Source organism: Phoxinus phoxinus (genome assembly GCF_949152265.1).
Source record: "Phoxinus phoxinus genome assembly, chromosome: 2".
Lineage (NCBI taxonomy): Eukaryota > Metazoa > Chordata > Actinopteri > Cypriniformes > Leuciscidae > Phoxinus > Phoxinus phoxinus.
Genome location: NC_136877.1, coordinates 35,568,515 through 35,590,377, shown reverse-complemented (window position 1 = coordinate 35,590,377; position 21,863 = coordinate 35,568,515). Strand labels below are relative to the sequence as shown.

The 21,863-nt window shown below is 38.7% G+C and overlaps 1 protein-coding gene across 20 annotated transcripts in view; it reads left to right on the top strand.

The window, feature by feature from the left end:
- tjp1a (tight junction protein 1a) overlaps positions 1–21,863 on the top strand; it is a 143,057-nt gene that overhangs the window by 66,533 nt on the left and 54,661 nt on the right. For 6 of the 20 annotated variants that reach the window (XM_079584265.1, XM_079584268.1, XM_079584262.1 and 3 more), the window contains exon 1: positions 2,058–2,529. The exons of 13 other annotated variants lie outside the window; for them this stretch is intronic. In XM_079584265.1, coding sequence (XP_079440391.1) covers positions 2,503–2,529 — 27 coding nt within the window. In that variant the 5' untranslated portion in view covers positions 2,058–2,502. Of the gene's footprint in view, positions 1–2,057; positions 2,530–9,812; positions 9,835–21,863 lie in introns of those variants that run through there. One more of the 20 variants, XM_079584263.1, reaches the window with a different exon arrangement.

Genomic DNA, 21,863 nt, shown 5'->3' with positions numbered 1-21,863 from the left:
AGCAGTCCTCTTCATCTTGGGCTTACATTAAACTCATTTACTTGGGTTTTTGAAGACATGAAAGGGACGTTCTGAGGTTTTCAGGAATCGGAGATTGATTTGCCTGTGCTAACAGACAGCATGCTGAATATCCTGATATCCTCGCTGCTCGATGCGGATCGTAACATGCGATGGAGGAGGATTGAGCGATTGTCCTCTTTGGCAGTATTTATCATTCTATTTCTTTGTGTTGTTTTTTTATGTGTTTCTTGGGTTCAGTGATAGTCAGGATTCCTGGTAATTAGATGTGTTTGTGTTTCAGTTCATTTTAAGTTATATCTGGTCTAGTCATTCATGGCTTCTCCCGTGCAAATATTCCATCATCATCCCTTGTAACATTTCATTTCATTTAGAGCATGGTAATTCATAAAAGTGTGTCTATATGTTTACATTTTATGTGGAAGACGGCTCTAATAATTTTTATAATAAATGTATAGGTGTTTTAACTTCTTTTGTGGGCTTATTGGTCATTGAAAAGCTTTGTTTTCTTAATTGTTTTATAGCTCTTTCCTATCACTCACTTGTTTCCCCCTCTGATTCCTGAAGCCTAGCTATGGGAGAATGTGACCTCTTACACCAAGTTATTTTTAGTTTAACCCTCTGGTCTATGACAAGAATTTATCCTGCAGCATGACTAATCCAAAATATCCTTAGCCTCTCCCCTGGACCTGTCTGTCAATCATCAAAGTATTTGTGGAATTACATCTATAATGACTGGCCTTATGACCATTAGCCTATATGAACTTAATAGGGAGCACAGCGTCCAGTGTCTTCAGTGTAAGATTTGGTTTATTCAGATTACAATTTTAAAGTTTTGTCTTTTTGACTGAGCTGGTGCGGTGCCGGTGCCATGATAACCATTGTTTTGAACGTGTTGAACTATATTGATATGTCTGATTTGCGGTACAGTTTAAATGGATATTTTTTTATCCTCGATTTGGCTGTTTTCAGAAATTATATGTTTACCATCTGAATGACGGTTACAAGAATTGGAGAGAGAGATTTTGCTTCCTTTGTTACATACATATTGCTTGTTGAAGGGAAATTAAACCATTTTACTCTCTTGTTTGCAGAACTACAGGAATACTTCAGGGACCTAAAGCATTAACGTATTATGTCTGACAACTTAATGATTGATTAGGCTATGTCTTAAGGATTTAATGATATATTGTGCATTTGTGAGGGTTTTTTTTTTATCCGTTGTAAACATGAGCTGACATTTTACAGTGAAAAGTACAGCCCATAATACTGATTTCAAAACAATACAAACAGCATTCTGAGGCCCTGTCCTATGGGAGGGGGCCCGGAAACCACAGGAAGCGGTCTGCATTGCAGCAATTATGTCCCGTTTGGTTTCCTGAGTGGTTTGTTATCGACGAAAAAAAACTTGATCTAAAGGTTAAACCACACAATCTCATAAGAATACAAAACTAAAAGAAAGTCTAAGTTTTGGTATAGGTATTATTAGTATGTATAATAAGGTTATTGGTTTTGAACGGCATTACAGAGTAACGGTAACTAAAAATCACTTAATTCCTATATTATATTTCAATTTTATTAATCATTAGGCTATAAAAACTTCTAATCGTTTGACCCATATTTTGGAATCTTAGTTAAAAATAACTGTTAGCAGTCAAAACATTTATTATTCTTTTTTTATGTAAAATAATGTTTTGTGTTAAAATACACATGACTTCTCCTTAAACTTCTAACACCAAAAGCTAAGCAGCCAGCGATCAACAACTGTGTTCCACTTTACCTTGCTTTCCTCTCTCCATCCCATCCGCTCCCCGGTCAAAACGAAAAGATCAGGCACGGGGGCGTCCCTTTAGTTTCTATTTTTGCATCTATTGTTTTGATGTAAAATAATCACACATTTATTACATAACTCGCGAAATTAACATATTAAACTGCTGTGTACACATACAGAATTAAAATGACATGTATTGGATTGTGGCTCACCCTGTCCCGGTTTCCACCCCACCACCCCCGCAGAACTGTAATGGACCCTCCCAGTCAGACATGTCATGATTGTTGCTGGGAGAGGAGAGAAGCGAGGATCGAGCTCATCCGTTTCAAACTTCTACTGCTGTGGGACCTTCGCATTTCGCATAATCGATATTATTAAACTCTGTCTGGCGCGGTCGACTGTAGAACAACAAGGTTTTCTTGATTCCTTTTTGTTTTTCACTTTATTAGAAAAAGAAAGAGCCTATCGGCGGAGTATTCGCGTAAGTTAGCTTCGGAAGTTTCACGCGCAATAATAGATGATGAACTTTGGACTGCTGGGTTTCGGTTGTGTTGACATGTCTTTTGGCGGTCAGAAGAAATAAACCCGCTTTGCCCGGCGCTGTGGCGGCTGCTGGGCAGGACGAAGGAGGAATATATTTGGGGTGTAACTTTCGGTGTAGTGATATTTAACAACAGTCAACTTGCTACGCCGGGAGCCAACAAGATATCAAAATGTCTGCTAAAGCTGCCATAAATAAGGTAGGAAATTATTTTTCCTAGCATTTTGACGGTGTACGAGACCTGACCCATTTAAGGTGCAATACACGTAGAAATAGACGAGTTCTCCACACGAATGTATCTTGTTTTCCTTCTAATCCACGTGAAAGCCAGAATCTTAAAGGTATAGTTCACCGATAATTCTGTCATCGTTTACTGGCCGTCATGTTGTTTCAAACATAATGCGACTTTCTATCTTAAGTGGAACTTCAAAGGTAGAATGACAGTTTCACTCAGTCACCATTCACTTTCATTATATGGAGAAAAGATGTGATGAAAGACTGCCATTCTGATTATGTGACCAACATCTCAATTTGTGTTGCACGAAATGTTCCTTTAAGATAATTGGACAGTTAAAAAGCGTTTAAAGTGAATATTGATCACTGGAAGAGTTTGCGATTCGCTAGGTAACGTTAGGCTACCACCTGTTGATTAAAAATGGCACTTAAACGGCCTGCCAGTACTTGGGCTACTTGTGTCGAAGTGGTGTGAAATTATTCCACTCACTGCAGTAACGTTAACTTACCTACATTTTCTCGCGTTACTGACTATTGTAGACCAACTGTCGAATCCAAAACGTAGATAGTTTATATTGTCTGAAAATTGTGGGCAGGAGTTTGCATGTGTTTTTTTTGGTTCTGTATGAGACAGTTTGCTGAGAACGTGTTTTTTCGTGGGGGTGTGTGTTCAAAGTGGCTCATCGCGAAGTACAATGCTCTACATTATGTTTGTGTATGCGTTTATGCTGCTCTTGAGTTGGCTTCCTGTTCCACTGTACTGTGCGAGAAGCATATGAAAACAGGAATGTGTACAGGACATTCAGTTATTCAGGTTTGGCGAGTTTTTCTTAATGAGGTGAAATGGTTACGTGATGATGTAATGCAGTGGTGTGTATTGATATTAGACTATATCCAGGAAACATTTCGCACTACAATTTAAAATGCCTGTTTTCGATTTTGAAATGTATTTTATTCCTGTGATGCAAAGTTGAATTTTCAGCATGATTACTCCAGTCTTCAGTGTCACATGATCCTTCAGAAATCACTCTATGCTTATTTGCTGCTTAAGAAACATATAGTTTCAACATTAGAAACTAGTTCTGATTAATATTTTTGTCGATTCAGAATTATAGAGAGTTCAAAAGAAGAGCATTCATATGAAAATGGAAATATTTTGTAACATTTGTGAATGTCTTCACTGCCACTTTTGATCAATTTACTGCGCCCTTGCTTAAATTATTTCAAAAAATGACTGATCTCAAAATTTTGAATGGTAATTGGTTTAAATATAGCCTATGTATTATTGTACTACAATACTAGTAGCCTAATTATTCAGGGTAGAAGTCCTTAGTTTAAGTTATTGGTATTTTTAATCACTAGATCCTCTAGTTCAGGGGTCGGCAACTGGCGGCCCGCGGGCCAAAACTGGCCCGCCAGCAATATTTTCTGGCCCGCTGGATTATTTTGGAAGACCGTTATTTTTTTTTTTTTTTTTTTTTTTTTTTTACTATAACGGTTTACAAATATGCCCCATGAATCAGTGATGCGCGGGATGATCCAAAATGAGCGACGAGTGCCTGCGGTCACCCGCGGTTACGAGTCATCCAAAAATATTTTTAATGATATTCGGGTCGCGGTCGGTCGGGTCGTTTGAAATAAAGATGCCAATTAAACCATTGTAATTTATATAGTACTAGACATAATGTTCTATGAAATACACAGGTCTACACTTTATTGTCTGAATAACTGCGCGAGGATGACGCACGAGCTCAGTCTGCAGAGATGACAGTGGGAAATCCTTATTTACCTTTTGAATGTTGAGCGCATTATTAACTTTTGAATAAGAGCTGAAGCGGGACAAAATGCCCGATTTCCCAAAACGTTGAACTGAGCAATGCCATTGTGCCATTTTAATAGGCTACTTTTAAACGCATATAGCTCAGTAATGCGAGTTTTATGTATTTTCTGAGAGGGGGCGGGGTTTTTGTTGGGAAATTCGGAGGAGAGACGCACACTTCGAGACTGGATAAACACATGCAGCATCTTAATTGTTAAGAAAATGAAACGAAATAAATGAATAAATCAAGCCTGTATTACAAATACAGCATTCAGAAAAATGCGCACCCCTAGTTCCTACGTCTATGGCCCAATATGCGGGCCAGGAAGCGGGTCGGGTACAATATTTTCTTTCTTTTGTTTGCGGTCCGAGTTGCGGGCGGGTTAGTTGAAAACGTCGGTCGGGTGCGGGTTGTTTATACATTGACCCGCGCATCACTGCCGTGTATCATTCGTTCATTAGTTTTTTCCCCCCATTAAAATAAAAAATAAAAAAATGAAAAACGACTTGTTTTTGAGATTTGAGATTCTGAAAACGAGATCTAAATTTTTAAAGCAGGTGAACACTTTTAAGCTTTTACTTTTAAGTATTTTAAGCGGTTGCTGAATTGAACCTTGTGGGAGCGGGACGGAAAAAAACAGTCCCGCGCAGACCTCTTGTGTCCCGAATAAATAATAAAAAAGGAATAACGTTCAAAAGTTGTACAGTCCATTGGTAATACAATGCTAAATCAGATATATGTACAATAACATGTCCAACAATCGATTTAAATAGTACATGGGGTTTAATTTATCGTTAATGTATTCGCGGCATTTTCTCGTGTGCTTAAATGGTCCAGTGGTAGAACTTTCGTCAAGTGTGTAAAAGGTTCTGGGTTCTAATCTGCATTTGTATAGTTTTTTTTTTTTTTTCGTTTTTTCTTCTTCATCTAAACCGATTATGCTCATCAGTGGTTGTATATAAGTAGTAGGGACACGTTTGTGTGCATTATATTTTGTGATTTCACCTAACGAATAGGCCTATTCCATGTAGCTGGCCCGCCATCTACTGGATAAAAAAAATATTGGCCCGCGGCCAAAGTTACTTGCCGACCCCTGCTCTAGTTAGTATTAGTGTTTATCCCTAAATAAACCTACTACAAAAACTGTGCTTGAGAAGACATGTTTTTCCAGGAGGAACTATTTATCTTGTCTATGAGGTGTGGATCTGTCTGGATGACCTTTTTTTTTTTGCCCTAAAGTTTTGCTCGATCTCCCCGGGGACCTTGTTTCCTCTGTAAGACATCGTCTTTTCTTTCTTTCTTTCTTTCTTTCTTTCTTTCTTTCTTTCTTTCTTTCTTTCTTTCTTTCTTTCTTTCTTTCTTTCTTTCTTTCTTTCTTTCTTTCTTTCTTTCTTTCTTTCTTTCTTTCTTTCTTTCTTTCTTTCTTTCTTTAAGAAAGAAAGAAACAGAGAGTTCATGTGGATGATTAGGTTTTCATTAGGTATTTTGGAGAAGTGTAAACGGACTGTACTATATACTCAGTTTGGGATTATTAGTGATTTATCAGAAATAATTGCGATAAACGATATTGTCATTTTAAGACAATTTTATGCCACTGAATAGCCTATATAATCAGAATATAACAGCATAATAGCCTAATGCAAGTAGGTCTACACACTTTCAAATGACAACAAACTTTTTCATTCTTAAGAATATTTAGATACTGGAATTGAAGTGTCAAAAAATGTAAATACCCTGAATAAATAAACCAAAAAACGTCAATAAAGAACAAATAAACCTTTGTTAACAAAAACTGCAAAGTAACAAGTAAAAAACAAACAAACTTACAAATGCAAAAAAGGGCACTTTTATGGATATTTTCCATCTACAGATTTTTCCTTGACTTTCTTTTCTCAGTAAAGTAAAGGTGCACGCTATTGTTGAAAAAACCCGCAAACCATACTTAGCAGTCAGATGTCCATATGAACGTGATGGCGTGTTTTTAAAAAGTTATGTATAACACTGCATCGATATGCTGCAAAAGACATGAGTGCAACAGTCAAACACGTCCGTCTAGCACATGTTTACAGTGAAATGCTAAATATGCGTTCTCTGTGAAAATTAACTAGACCCTCGCAACGGTCGTGACCTGTGTGAAATGGCCTTACACTAGCTGAGCCTGTGAGTGAATATTGACAGGTGAAAAGAAGGCGACATTTGAGGATAGTGTTATAGTGTTTTCCTGACAACTACAGACAGACAGTTTGGAATAACAAGTCAAAACACACTCAGTTTTAAAGCTGCATTCCACTGTTTTGGTGCAAATACAAATGTGACACTGCAAATTGGTGCACATTTTAAGCACACGCTCTGTGTATGAAGGAGCGGCCTAAGCCCTGCTTTCGCTTCCCACGAGGAGAGCAGATAAGATGACAGAGGCAGCGCGATCTGCAAAATCTTGCTTGCATACATTTTTATGTAAACATAAAACATGGGCAGTAGGCTATGTTATCGGAAACTATTAAATATTACGTCACCAAAAATGATCGAGGTCCAAATATCGTGCGATAAATAAATTGATTATCGTGGCCTATAGTTTTAACAGTTCTGTGAGAAATCATGGAATATTTTTTATTGAGAAATAAATTACAATGAAGTCATAATTTCTTTTTCTTACATGTTTAACAGCAGAATTAAAAATCGTTTTTATTTCACTTGAATCATCGTGTCACCATTTGTTACAGATTGTTAGTTTGTTCTTGCATAGAAAACTTTTTGTTAAACTGTACTGTCTCACTCTCACACCCTCTCTGACAGTATCCGACTTTTTTGATTGACACCAACACCATGCCATATTTGTTCTTGAGTAAATAAGCAGTCTATACTTCAGGGAAAATATTAATTAGATCTAGAAGCAACTTACCGTATCTAGTGTCCCATTTGCATGAAAATTAAGGCATTTAATATGGAGGAACACTACATAAAGCCTTGATCATCTGTCTGTCCGTTTGTCTGTCCGTCCCATGCAGAAAATACTAGAGAAAATGATTTGTATTATAGCCTAATGCTATAAATAGGCCCCTCAAGCTTGTATTCATAGTCAAAGCAGAAAGAGCGAGCAAGAGAAAGCTCTTGTCCTCCGTTTCTGTTCTGGAGAGGTTATGTTAATTACTGGTGGAGCCTCTGGCCTTCTTTGAGAGCTTGCAGAATGGGTTTTTTAATCATCAGAGGACAAACATATCTCCACTTTACTGCTGTATATACATACTAGAAAAGAGGAGGCATGCAGTTACAATTTTCTTTGCAGGAGACGGAATGTTTGTTTCTTTGTCTATAACTAGTTTTTTGCATCTTGCAGAAATCTGAAGATAAAATTGTAGGCTAAACGTCAAAATGTTGCAGTGTAATGTGCCGTTTACAGAGTCCTGTGTGCCGCTCAGAGCCAATCAGACTCAAGTGCCTGTGTTGTTGGAAAGCTTGAGTGGTTCCCATGGTGAGGAACAGCACTGGGCTCCTGGTGCACCTCCACCACAGGGCCTATATCTTAGTGCAATAGTGTTAGATTACAGTAGTGCATGTTAGCTGTCCCTTATCTCTTATTCTACTGTCACCAGTTTTGATGGATTGTTTATGATGTTTGAGAGTGATATATCTGTGTTTAAAAGTATAAATAAATTGGAAATCCCAATTTGTTGTCATTTCCACATTTCTTCTTATTTAATGCTTAGCTAATGAGGACTTAATTAGGCTGTGCCCTACTGTCACCCACTGTTAGCCCCCCACCCCCCCAGTCCTCCCCCCTGGGCTTTCAGAGTTCTGGAACTGTCTGAGGCAGCCTCTACACGGCTTAGATCTTCACTGCATGTGACAGGAGAAAGCAAAAGTGTATGTGTGATCCTCTGCATGTCATCTCTTCGGTTTCTGTATAGTAGCCAGTAAGTTTGCAGCATTTTAACAGTGGTCCAGTACACAGCGGGGCAGCTGTAACAGAACATACTAATTTTAGGCAACATGATCAGCTAAGAAATTAATAATTTCAAACACAAATTTGATTGTCCTCACAAAACTAAATTCACAAACACAAATTCCATAACAATAGTGTGGAAATTATTATTAGCAATGCTAACATAACAGCAAAGCTGATGTTTTCTGTTAGTTTAAGCACAAACGAATTAAAACAAACATTTAACGTTTCAATAATTAAATTAAACTAACTGAATATAAACTAACTGTGTGTGTGTGTACACCTAGTTAACTATATTTTAGGGAGAAATTTGCAAACGCAAACGTAACTTGCACGCAAGCGTGTAAATAATGTGCATATTTATTAACCCCTCGGGGCATATATGCTTTTGTGATTTCACAATAGCACTATAGTATGGCTGTTTAATTATTGTAATACTTTGTGCAGCCTTAGAAAACGGTCTAATAATTCTTGTCCGTGGAATGCCGGTTACTCCATACAGGTAAATTCGAATCGAGGATTTTTTTTTAATTGAGTACTCAAATTTAATCGAGGAATCGTGACAGCCCTAGTTTTATCTCTAAGATCAAGTCAAATTGGATCTATCGTGATATGATAAATAACTGTTTTACCCTTTAACCCATTTTCTGTTTTTCCCAGAGATTTTCTATCACGTCTATCAGTGCTACTTGATGTACACCAATCTGGCTGAGAGAATGGGGCACATACAAAAAAAAATCTGCTTTAATCTGAATCACATGTCGGGTCTTAGTGAGCCTTCTTCTCTCAACCATGATAATACAGAGCACTACAGGAGATTGTGGGCTACAGTGACCCAGACGCTCACTCAGCACGGCAAATTCCTTCATGTTACCTCAGCTTGAAATGGCTGAATATTTCAAACAGTTGCTGCCCATGTCTAGCTCTGTGTCTTCTGAACATATCCAAAGAGTAAGTCGCATTGATAAGGTGGATCATTTTCAACGGTATTGCCCCCTTTATAATTGTTGTTTAAGTGATGGCTAAATGCAGACTGAGCTTGAAGAGATTATAGACCTCACAGCATTTATTTACCTCTGAGACTGAGATGGCTGTATTTATTTGATAATAGTCTGTTATTATTGTATCGTGTGTGCATAATTATAGTGATCGCTGCTAGATTTGGTGTGTTTGTGGGAATGGAGTGTGTGAGAGTGTTGGGATAATGATGGTCTTCTTTTGGAGGTTTGGTTTGCGTATGTGAGTCAGTGGATTAGTGGTGCTGTGGTTTTTATGTGAATGCAACCGAAAGGGAGCGATCACTCTTTTGAAGATACTGTACCTGACGAGCTCACTGCCACACGAAAAAACTCAGTTGTAAAGCTCTCTTAGTAAAATCTGTTTGTGTTTTTAGTGGGCGTTTTTTCTTGGCTCCTCTGTGTCTGTTGGCGGTCCAGATTTCCATTAGCCCTGACGTCTCAGACCCTGACCCAGGTCTCAGCTTTGCTGTGTCCACGGCACAAAGCAGGTTAGCTGAGATCTAGTCTGTTGTTATGGAGCTGGGAAACTCTAGAAGGCTGTTTTGAAGATAACGCTTGAGCAATTTCCTTCACTTTTGCTTTGCCCCATAAGCTTTAAGCAGCAGTTCTAGAGCATTGCAGGTACTGTTGTGACTGTGAGCAGACTTAATTTGACTTTCGACTTCTCTCTTGAGCTATTTTAATTGAAATGTTATTATATTATTGTAGATTTGTAGGAGGGTCTTGTGTATATCAGTATAAACAGTATTTTCCTGTATTTTGATTTGAATATGAAGTTCTACTATTATCTTTATCTCATAATTTGATGTTACATTGTGTCTTAGAATCACCCCAAGTTTCCATTGATTTGTGAGCTGAATGATCAGGTAACTTGCATAAAATTAAAATAATTCCCAAAATTAAATACTAAAAAACTAGGTGTAAATAATGTTTAAGGGGATTTACCCCTAGTTTTGAGAATATTTATTTCAGCATATTTAGGCCACACTGAACTAGGTTCCATTTAACAATCATAAGTTCTAAAAATGAATGTGAAATCCATAAATACATAATGATATAAATAATTGATAATTATAAATAAATTATTTTTGTTTCAGACAGAAAAGGAAATAATTGCCTATGCCACATCGGGCATTCCATTGCAGATTTAGTGTATTATGAGTCACTTAGTTTTATGCAATCTGGTTTTGTTTTGCTTCAGTCTAGACAGACTGAGTTTGTGTTGAGAGTTGAGACAAACCTCACGAACTTATTCGTGAATTATCCTACCCCTGGCCTCAGATGCTTGCAGCTCTTGGATCAAGATCATCAGTTCCCTCCATTTTCTTGCATGCTATTTTTGTCTCAATGGTAATTAAAAAAAGTAAAGTTTACCCATTATTGCGTTGCCTTTTTAATTACAGAAAAGTTGTAGTAAAATACAATGCCATGTATTCATTTTTCGGGATTCTTTGATGAATAGAAAGCTTTGTTTGAACAGCATTTATTTGAAATATAATTCTTTATAAATGTCTTTTACTGTCATTTTAATTTGTCATTTTAATACATCCCTGCTGAATAACATTTTTAATTTCTTTGAATGACCCAAAGCGTTTGAACAGTAGTCCAGGATCCCAACCTGCTGTTCTAAGCAGGAAAGGGTTAGCATTTCACGGTAAATATTTGAGTGATAATGCCTATTATATATTATCAGTATATAATTATATGTACTCATACATATAAACTATATTATTATATTCAGGGGAGGCCCTAATTAATCCTGTATATTAATTATGCTGTAGTGGTGAAGGAAATTAATCTAGTGTTAGCTGCACCTCATTAACTCTCTGGCTGTCTGTCTTGGGCCACAGAACAGGCATTGTGGTGCAGAATGCCGCCTGTAAGAGCTTGGGAATTCCTTTGAGTGCGCTCGGACTGGTCACGTGACCCTCGGCTCGGAGGCCTGTCCGGGGAGACTGCTGTTTCTGTGGGTCTGGGATATAAGCAGCACCAAGGTGTCCTATTTATCCCCCTCTTCCCGCTCTCACTCATCATTTTGCCCCTGTCCTCCCTTTGTTTCTTTTTCTTTCACTCTCTCTCTTACACACACCCTGACAAAGGCACCCCCTGCTGAATGAGGCTGTAGTTGTACAGTTACAAATCATTGTGGTTTTGTGTGTGTGTGTTTTGCATCACAGACTCTGGCTATGGAATTCAGATGTGGGAACAACCTTGTTTCGATCATCAGCACAGAGCTGAGAACAAGGTCGTTGCAACACAACACATTATTTAATAAATAAGACCATCTCCTCTTAACAGGGTCTGGATGAGCTCACGGATTCTGTAACATCATCACTTATCAGTTTCTGTGTGGATATGTGCATTCCTAACAGGACTTAGTTTAACATACAACAACAAACCATGGTTCACAGCAAAACTCAAGATAGCTTCGTCAAAAAAAGAAGATGCCTACAGAAGTGGGGACAGAGTCTTGTATAATCAGGTCAAATACACATTGACAAATGAGATCAGAGAAACTTCGAGAAACTACTCTGGACAGCTGAAAAAACAGTTTTCAGCCAACGACCCTGCATCAGTGTGGAAAGGCTTCAGGCTTCAGGACACTATCCCCCAGCACTGTGTCGAATCAACAACTGGCTGATGATGACCTGAATGAGTTTTATTGAAGGTTTGAAAAAACCTGGTCTCACACCCCACACATACTCTTGACGGTCTCTCTGCACAGCCATCAACACCTCCAGCAGACCCCCTCTCCCCTCCTGCACTTCGGAACAGTGAAGAGGATGTGTGTCCGGTCTTTACCAAACAAAAGACAAGGAAAGCACCAGGCCCAGACGGTATTTCTCCAGCCTGTCTAAAAACCTTTGCTGACCAGTTGGCCTTCATCTTCTCACATATCTTAAACAGGTCACTGTAGATGTGTGATGTCCCTTCCTGCTTCAAATGTGCCACCGTCATCCCCAATCCAAATAAACCCCAAATCGCTGGACTTAATGACTGCAGACCTGTTGCCTTAACATCTGTGGTCGCAAAGTCATTTGAGGTGTTGGCATACCTGAAAGACATCACGGGACCCTTGCTGGACCCTCTGCAGTTTGCTTCTCGAGCAAGTTGGTCTGTGGATGATACAATCAGCATGGGACTGCACTACATCCTGCAACACCTGGACAAACCAGGGACTTATGTGAGGATCCTGTATGTGGACCATCATCCCAGCAATCCTCCAGACCAAACTAACCCAGCTCTCTGTCCCTAGCTCTATTTGTCAGTGGATCTCCAGCTTTCTGATAGATAACAGCTAGTGAGAATGGGGAAATTTATGTCTTACACCACCTTGCTTGAAATGAATGCTCTGCTGCTAGTTAACCGGAGATTTTTTTTTATTGGGTACACTCGTGCCGCGAGATGTTTCATAAAGTGGTGGGGACATGTCCCACCCGCAAATTACGCCTATGGGTCTAATACACAATGCTGGCGAGTCTGCATACAGGCAGGAGGTTGAACAGCTGGCTCTCTGGTGCAGTCTTAACAACCTGGAGCTGAACATGCTCAAAACTGAGATCATTGTGGACTTCAGGAGAAACACCCCAGCATTACTCACTATCATGAGCAGCACTGTGGCAGCAGTTCAGTCATTCAGGTTCATGGGCTCTACCATCTCTCAGGATCTGAAGTGGGACAATCACATTGGCACATTGAATCACATTGTTCAACCTGCCACAGAAGCTGATGATGCAGTTCTACTCCGCTATCATTGAGTCTGCCTTCTGCACTTCAATTACTGTCTGGTTGGGCTCAGCTACAAAATCAGATATCAGAAAACTAAAAAGGACAGTTTGGACTGCTGAGAGGATTTTTGGTCCTCAGAAAAGAGAAAAGGGGCTCAGAAAATCACTCTGGAACCCTCCCATCCAAGCCACCTTCTCTTTGAACTTTTGCAGTCTGGCCGGCGCTACAGAGCACTGAGCACTAGAACAGCCAGACACAAGAAAAGTTTCTAGTTTGAAAATGTTTTCCCCACTGTGCAATACCACTTATGTTTGTTTAACAGTGCCCTACCTCTTCTCATTCCATTTCCTGTTAATTTTATTGTATTTGTATATATAGGTATAATACACCTGTACAAATTTGTCTTTTATTTATATATATATATCTTATTCTCATATCTTTATTTTATTGTTACTGTCTGTGTACTTTTGTTGTCTCTACTGGAAGCTTCTGTCACCAAAACAAATTCCTTGTGTGTGCAAACATAGGCTACTTGGCAATTTCTGTTTCTTCTTCTGATATTCAGCATTCATTTTCAGGATTGTTGGTTTGAATGATGGCTTCATTAATTTAAGTATTTAACTCCAATTATCATAATTTAATGATAAACAAATTGGGGAGTTGAATTCAGTTTTTTTAGACAAACATCATCACAGTCCAGTCAGAGAGAGAATGATAGAAAAAGAGTGTGAAGGGCCTTGGCGGCTTATCAGCACATTCCTGCCTTGTGGTTTTGTGTGTGTGTGTGTTGGGCAGATAACTCTGTGAGAGCTCATTGGGTCAGTGCAGCGCTGATTTAAAAACTCCTGTGGCAAGGCCAGAATCTGTAGCCTGGTTATCGTCCCTGACCTGCCAGCTCTTTGCCACTGAAAACTTAAAATAAAATACAGGGAGAAACAGAGTAAGAGAGAGATAATGTAGTCGATGCATACATCTTTACCATTATGCTTGAACTAGTAGGTTGTTGACTCTAGGGGTGGGTGAACTGCTCTTGAGGAAGTCTTGCACTTTGGTAAGTATAAAGGAAAGCATACTTGAAGAGTTTGCACGCTCTTTCGACTATTCTTTGTGCTGTCAGCTCAGAGATGTTTGGTTGAGTTCAGATGACCTTGCTATGAGAGTGCCTGTAAAACTGCAGCAATTAAGCATGCTCACATGCTCGATGCTGAATGGTTGAATGCTAGGAAAGAGAAAGTTTTATCAGAGAATCTTGCTTGTTTAAACGCATAACAGTTAGTCAGAGAGTTAGATGCTAAGCGGTGAGGACTGAGTTAGTCTTGATCCGTGTTTCCACTGTTGGGCCAAAAGCGAGCATGTTAGTACGTGCCAGTCACGTTTCCACTATCACTTCCGGGGCTTGATCGGGCCTTGTCTGGGCTTCCTCTGGGTCAACGGCCAGGGGTTTTGGCCCGCCAAATCCCTTGGTCAAAAGCGGGCCAACTGGGGCTTGAGGAGTGGCCATGAACAAAGGTGGAGAGCGTCAACACAGCTGCTTATTTCCCATGTTATCATACCAGAAATGACCGCTCAAAAGACAAACGAGGTGCAGAGTATTTTGAATTAGAAATTAAACTGAAAAGTTTTATGTAAGCTGTGCCATTTCAAACATAATGCAAGATTCCACTTGAGTCATGCGTAACCATTCAGCACATTCACGTAGGTGTGATAGCCGAAGCAAGAAAATGCCGATTGCAAAAACTGAGCTTCAGAATGAGCTTTATTCGCCAAATGTGTGACGTTTAGCTGCATTTATTATGGGATTTGACTGATTCATAGATTAAGTTGTTACTTTTAGATTAGTCTGTTACAAAACTTCCGTTTAAACGACTGTCAAATTAGTCGATGCGCACACCCCTTAGTTTCCACAACAATTTTAAGCAGTACAACTGTTTTCAACATTGCTAATAATCAGAAATGTTTCTTGAACAGCTAATCGGAATGATTTCTGAAGGATCATGTTGAAGGATTTTTTTTAACATATAAAATTGGCCACATTAATATAATATAAAAGTGAAATATATATATATATATATATATATTTAACTTACATTGGTTCAATCTAGGCTACTGTACATGTTTGGTTTATGTTGAAGTGCTTGGGACATGGCATTTAATGGTTTTTAATCAGGCTCATAATTAAAAAAAAATTTATCAGCCAATATCAGTTATGAGCTTTAAAGTATAAAGATTTATTGGTTATATTGTTATCAGTCAATATGTTCATATCGATGCATCCCGTATCTTAATAAAAGTAACAATATGAATGTCTTTACAACACTTACAGGTACACAAAGCTATTACAAAAACTTATAATCAATGAAAGAAGATTTGTGAGCATGCATAACTTGTGGTAAACAAAAACACCACAGTTATGAGTGGATTCTGACAAAACTTTAATTAGGGGTGTGCACGAATAATCGAATATTCGATCTGTAATTTTTCTAAATATAAAAATACTATTCGAATTTTACTATGTTGCTTTGCTGGCTGTAAATGCAGTGAATCCAATGATAAATCCTAAGCAGGCAAGCTCTCGACATATGCTTCCTTTAAGTTTCGTCGAACAAAAAACACAAAGTGCTGTTAGAAACTTCGCCTGGCACAACGTTTTCTTTATGTCTCTGCAACGTCTTTCTGCATGATAATTGGCGCAGTCTGCTTTATTAGCATTTTTTCCTGTTTGCGCTGCTTGAGCTTAAATGCTTTTGTTCTTTATATTTTTTGTTTACACAATTTACACAAATGTTTTCAACTTAAACGAATCCCTTAAGATATAACGTTGTTCTGATCTGATTCTATGGGATCTGATCTGAAATCTGATTGGCCAGTGGGTTCACAAGCTCAACAGATATTGCTGTGATTGGCTACAAAGCTCATGGGAACATTTGTGATCAAAGCTCATGGGAACATAACAAGTGTTTTAAAGTAGCCAGCTATCAGCGGGTTACCGGTGCTGCAGAACGTTGACATCACATTAAATGATTAAATAAATCTCTGGTGGTTGTGGCAAGCAGGGTGGGGCCGAGAGCCATGGGAACAGAACGAGTTATGTTTAACGTTCACTGCTTCCCGCCTCATTGTTCCCTTATCCACAAACCTTCTTACAATTGTGCCGAAACCCAGGAAGGAGGCGGCGGGAACCGGCGAACGTTAAACATAACCCCTCATGGACGACTGCCGCATAAACTAAAACAACAACATAAAATTCCAGGCCTGGTCCTCTCTCATCCTTCACTGTTGTCACTCCTCCTTTTTTCCTTCTGGAGCTCCTCCATTGGACTCTAGTCCGGTGTGGCATGCAGGTGATGCTCATTAGCCCATGCCCTGCTTGCCACAGCTGAAAAAGATGCTGTCAATGCAGGAAAAACCCTGGTTACTGTTTTTGTTAATGAACATAAATGTACATCTGCATCCCAACTGAATTGACTGCTACTGTCAAATGTGCATTTCTAAGAGACAAAACATGTAATATTCATTTGGGAAATGTTCACAATTTTTGTCATGTTCTGATTATAAAATCACAGTTAACTGTCGGATTACTACAACTTCTACAGTGGTCCTAGTAAAAAGTTAGTCTGGAGCCTGAAAGCAGCTGCCTATTAGTGGGTACCGAATATACACTGTACTCTGTACTACCTGAAGTACAGAAATGCAAGAAAATTTCAGTACTGACTTGGTACCGAAGTACCAGTACTTTTGACAACCCTACTGCATTGGAAAATGGACGTGTGTGGCATGAGAACGGTGTATATTGCGTGAGTCTGAATGCGTGAGAATTGGCAGCCCTGGATATTGCACCTTTTTTTTTATAGTTATGTTCAACTTTCCCACACTCTACTGGCTTGGCTTGGTTGGCACTCCGAAGCTCTGTGTTTTCTTCTATTGGGTTGCATCCAGGAGGGCTGCATAACAGTTTTGCGCTTTAGTGTCCCACTGGTCAAACCATGTTATTGCAGGCCCTTAAAATCAGTCCTTTGAGATCAAGTCTATTCAACATCAAAAATATTTGTCGCCAATTTTTCTGTCAACGTTGTTGATAATGTTGACTAACCGTTTCAGCCCTAACCCCTGAGGTATTTTATGCTGTTTTGCTTCACTTGAGTTGTTCTGTAATCTGTACATCTCATATATTACCTCTGACTTTGTGTAGCAAGACTTTACAGGTGCTTGTAGATCTACCAAAAATGTTCACATTAGGCATATTGCGCAAATCATTCAGGAAGCTTTCTTAAGATACCAGACACATAAGTTGCGAGATGGAGGTCAGTCTCCTCTCCTGTACTCCTGTATGTTTGTGGTTTGCTGGACAGCCTTTCTCAGGTTGTGAGGACCTTTAAGAGAAGCGTTGTGGAGATTAACTCTTTAATCCTAGTGCACAGGATTAGAGGTTTCATATTTTTATTTCTACTTCCTCTTTGCACATCAAACAGTCAGTCTGTCTGCTGTGGTAGTTAAACATGGGAACATTGTCTTGCAGTTGGTGCTTACTATCCTTTAAATTTTTTGTGTTCTTATGATTGTAGAACTTTACACTACCATTGAAAGAAGTGCCTTGTGCTTATCAATGCTGTAATTATTTGATAAAAAATACAGTAAAATCAAAATGGTGATATTGTGAAATATTATTACAGTTTACCAAAAACAGTTGAAACTGAAGTTGAAATAGCCTAGTATTTTCTTCCTTATTGTGTTGTATCCCGAAACAAACAAGAAAAACAAGAAAACGTCTAAAAAAAAAACTAAAAAACATGTTGGGCATGTTTTGATTTTGTCCATGGGTAATTGATTGGATTGTTGGATTGTTGTTGTTTGCTATTGCTGTGATATCATGTGAGTGACAGGTTGTCCTGCCCTCGCGTCAGTAAATGCATCATCGGAGTAGAGAAGAGATGTTGACGTACGAGGGAGGGGGAAGTTCTTTTGATCAAATATAAGGACTTCGACTTAGGCTAACGTACATAAATTACAATGTGCAGTTATATTTTAAGTTCACAGGGCTCCAGACTAACATTTGAGGGCAGCAGCACTGGAGCCACTAAGTTCTACAGAAAGTTTGGTAGCACTGTGGGATGACAATAAAGCACTGAGCTTAAGTTGAGGTGTAGATAAAATCAACTTTAATTATTATCTTTCATAATGTCTTAATATTAATTAAAAAGCAAAACGAGTGAGAAATTTTTGATTTTAGGGAGTGGAAATGGCTAATGAGCCCTCAACTCAATGGTTACAATTCTTTTATATAAATAAATGTTGAGTTTTCCTACATCTTGAAACTTTTAGTTTTAAAAATGGGGAGAAACGTTTAAGGATGAACTAATAATTTTGTAAGATGTAAGCGTTAGACTATTTCTGCCACAATACCAGTATTACTACATTAAATCCATGGTGAATGTTGCTAATATGTGGACTTAAAGCCTTCTATACCTTGTTCATTCATGGCAAAAATGTTTCTCCTGGTTTCCACGTCAGTGCTGTATGATCTGATATGAATGGTTTATAAAAGAATGCTTCTCACTAAACCTTGCAGCAATGTTATTAATTCTTCTGTGGCAAATACAATGGATTTCTTCACTGGATCTCCCAGCGCTGTGGAGTAACAGTGTCGCGTGAATGAGATCGGACCGTCTGCGACTCGTGAGTAGTTTGTGGCCCTGTGCTGTCTATTATTGATCCAAACGAATAAACGGTCCGTGAAGCACAAATGAGTAGCGCAGTTTCGTTTCGCTTTCATTTAGTTTCATCAGTATATTTTCTGTGAGGTCCACATGTAGCTGTCTGTAAGGTGCTCCGTCGTCCCCTGGGAACCAGCATGAGAAACAGAAAAAGTCACCATGGTTACGCTTAATATTATGACATCACGAGGACCCTGCTGACATGCTGTTCTGCAGGAGGTGCCTGCTTCTGATTGGCTAACAGTGATCCTGCACGCTTAATTTCATAAGCTTTTGGAGTACGACAGAGGCTGCTGTAACAACCCCATCCCCATAGGCCTGTCTTTCTGTTTACTGTCCCACTCTCTCTTTCTATCTTTCTTTCTCCAGCTCATTCACGGCTGCCATAGGCTATTTTTAGACTTTGATTGTCAAGAACTGCTTAACCGGATTAGATGTCTCTCTGTCTCTGTGTCGTTCTCTCATTTTCTTCCCCTCAGCATCCTGTGGATAATATAATACATCTTGGCTAGTGTGTTTCAACTTTGCCATTGATTATTGGATCACTTGTATTGTTTGGGTGCAATGATGCTTTGTTTTGTCCCTGAAAATCTGAAGCAGCACTTTTGAGGGATAGTGCAAATTAAATTTCTGTCATCTTTTACTTGCCCTCATGTTGTACCAAATCCTCGGAACACAAAACAAGATGTTTTGAAGAATGTTGGCATCCAAACCGTTTTGGGGCCCATTAACTTCCATTTGTATGGATAAAAAAACATTTCTTAAAATACTTATTTTATGCTAATTTACAATTATACATTTAGCAAATGCTTTTATCCAAAGCGACTTAGAAGAAAGGAACAAAATCAATTCACCAAAGAGCCAAAAATAATATACAATGTCAGGTTTATTTGATAACTGGATTAGGTAGCAAGCTAGAGAAGAGGAGAAATGCATTTTTTTTTTATAAGTGCTGAAAAAAGAAAGTCTATAAAGTTTGAAACAACATGAGGTGAGTAAATGATGACAGAATCCGCTTTTCCGCGGTTGGGCCGAACGGTTCTTAGAATGGTAAGGAACGGTTCCAGTTGTACAGTTTCCACTCATGTAGGGTACGGCACGATTACAAACCGTTCTCTGCCCGGAATACTCAGGAGGGTTGGCTAACCGTGCCGAGCCTAGCTGGTAGAATCCGTGAAGTGACGTTGCCACTCAGGATCGGTCACTTGTCTTTTGCCTGGCTACCAGTTTCTCTGTAGCTGGTTAGGCGCGCTATTTGAGTGAAGTAAACAAAGCAATAATACAATTAAAAGCAATAGCTGATCATTCTCCATAAGCGGTCACTATTTACATCTCATATCATCAGTAAACCGTTGCGTTATCAAGGCAACGACTGACGCGTTTGTATTACATTCCTAACAGTGGAAAATGAAACCGTACCAGCTGGCCCGGAATGGAACAGTTACGAAATGAGAACCGTTCGGCCCGATAGTGGAAAAGCTAGAGTTTAAATTGTTGCGTGATTTATCCACCACTCAGTCTTACTGTGTCTCTAAGGCCAGAGATGCACACCTACATAGTGTCTATTTGAGCCGAGTCAGTAGGAAGAACAGAGTATAAGTAGACAGATTGTTAAGATTTACGTCTTTAGATTTATTTACTGTAGTCAGTGCCTTCTCTCTTCTCTTGTGCTTCATTTGATGAAGGTGAAGAGAACTGAACTAAAAACTGCAGTGTGGGAGATGGGACAATGATTTTCTTTGTTCACTCTCTCATAGTCTTTTTAAAATTGGACACCTTTGCCATCTTTATATGATGTCAGTCTTAAGAAACTCGTTTTTGAAGGTTTTTGAACAGTCTTTTCTTTTTCCTACTAAATTTGTAATCACAAGGAATTGTGGGTCACAGCTTCTCTGAAATTTGCATAAGCTAACCTTCCTGTTTCTCTGTAATACATCTTTTCAGAAGTCACCAGAGTACCGGTAAATGGCTTGAAATGGGGTCTGTGCTGAGGACTGAGCATATATTTGTGTATTAGCAATTTTTTTAATGCTTTTTTTCTGCATTTCATACATTTAACACTATATTGTTGACATGATGTTCAATGTCGTCATTAGCACAATGAACATGAAGCAGTGAACCATAGGTCTGCAGAACAGATGTACACAGAGCCCCTCTGAATCCAACTGTTAAAGGATTACTGCGTTTAAGTTGGATTTGGGCTGTGTGTATGTGTGCCAGTGTGATATGAGTGTGTGTTTGTGCCTGTCTAAGCTAGTGCCTGTTTAGAGAGAGAGAGAGAGAGCGAGAGATTGTACGGCCCAGGGACCAAAGCAGATTGTGAGGAAAAGGGAAAAAATATCATGTGACCTTAGCATGTTTTAAAAATAACACAGGAGAGAATGCAAAATAATCCTGCTGAACCATCATTGTGAATATAGGTTAGAGAAGCTATGCTTTATTTAGGATCACATCAGTAAATTGCTGAACAAATATCTGAACACCTGATGAGTGTCTCTGTCTGTTTTACTCTAATTTAGAGGATGTCACTGAAGGGAAGTGACCTGACAATGCTGATTGACCAATGACATCACAAGAATATACACAATCCTAAACTCTTCACTAGTGAAAGACAAGAGACATGGAACCACATAAATGCCGTTCACAGTTATATGCATTTCAGCCCTTCAAAAATAAACGATTGTAAAAAAACACATTAAAACAACATATTATAATATAATTAAATATTATCGAAGCTACTTATGAATGACGGTGGAGAAAGATGCTTTCAGAATTAGGTGTTCTTATTAGTGCTGGGCAACGATTAATCGCGATTATTTTGCAATTATTTAGTATGTATAAATACACACACACATTAAGAAAAATGTGTTATATAAAATATATGGTAACACTTTACAATAAGGTTCATTAGTTAACATTAGTTAACTACATTAGTTAACGTTAACTAATAATGAACTGCACTTATACAGCATTTATTCATCTTTGTTAATGTTAATTTCGACATTTACTAATACTTTATTAAAATTTTGTTAACATGAGTTAATGCACTGTGAACTAACATGAACAAACAATGAACA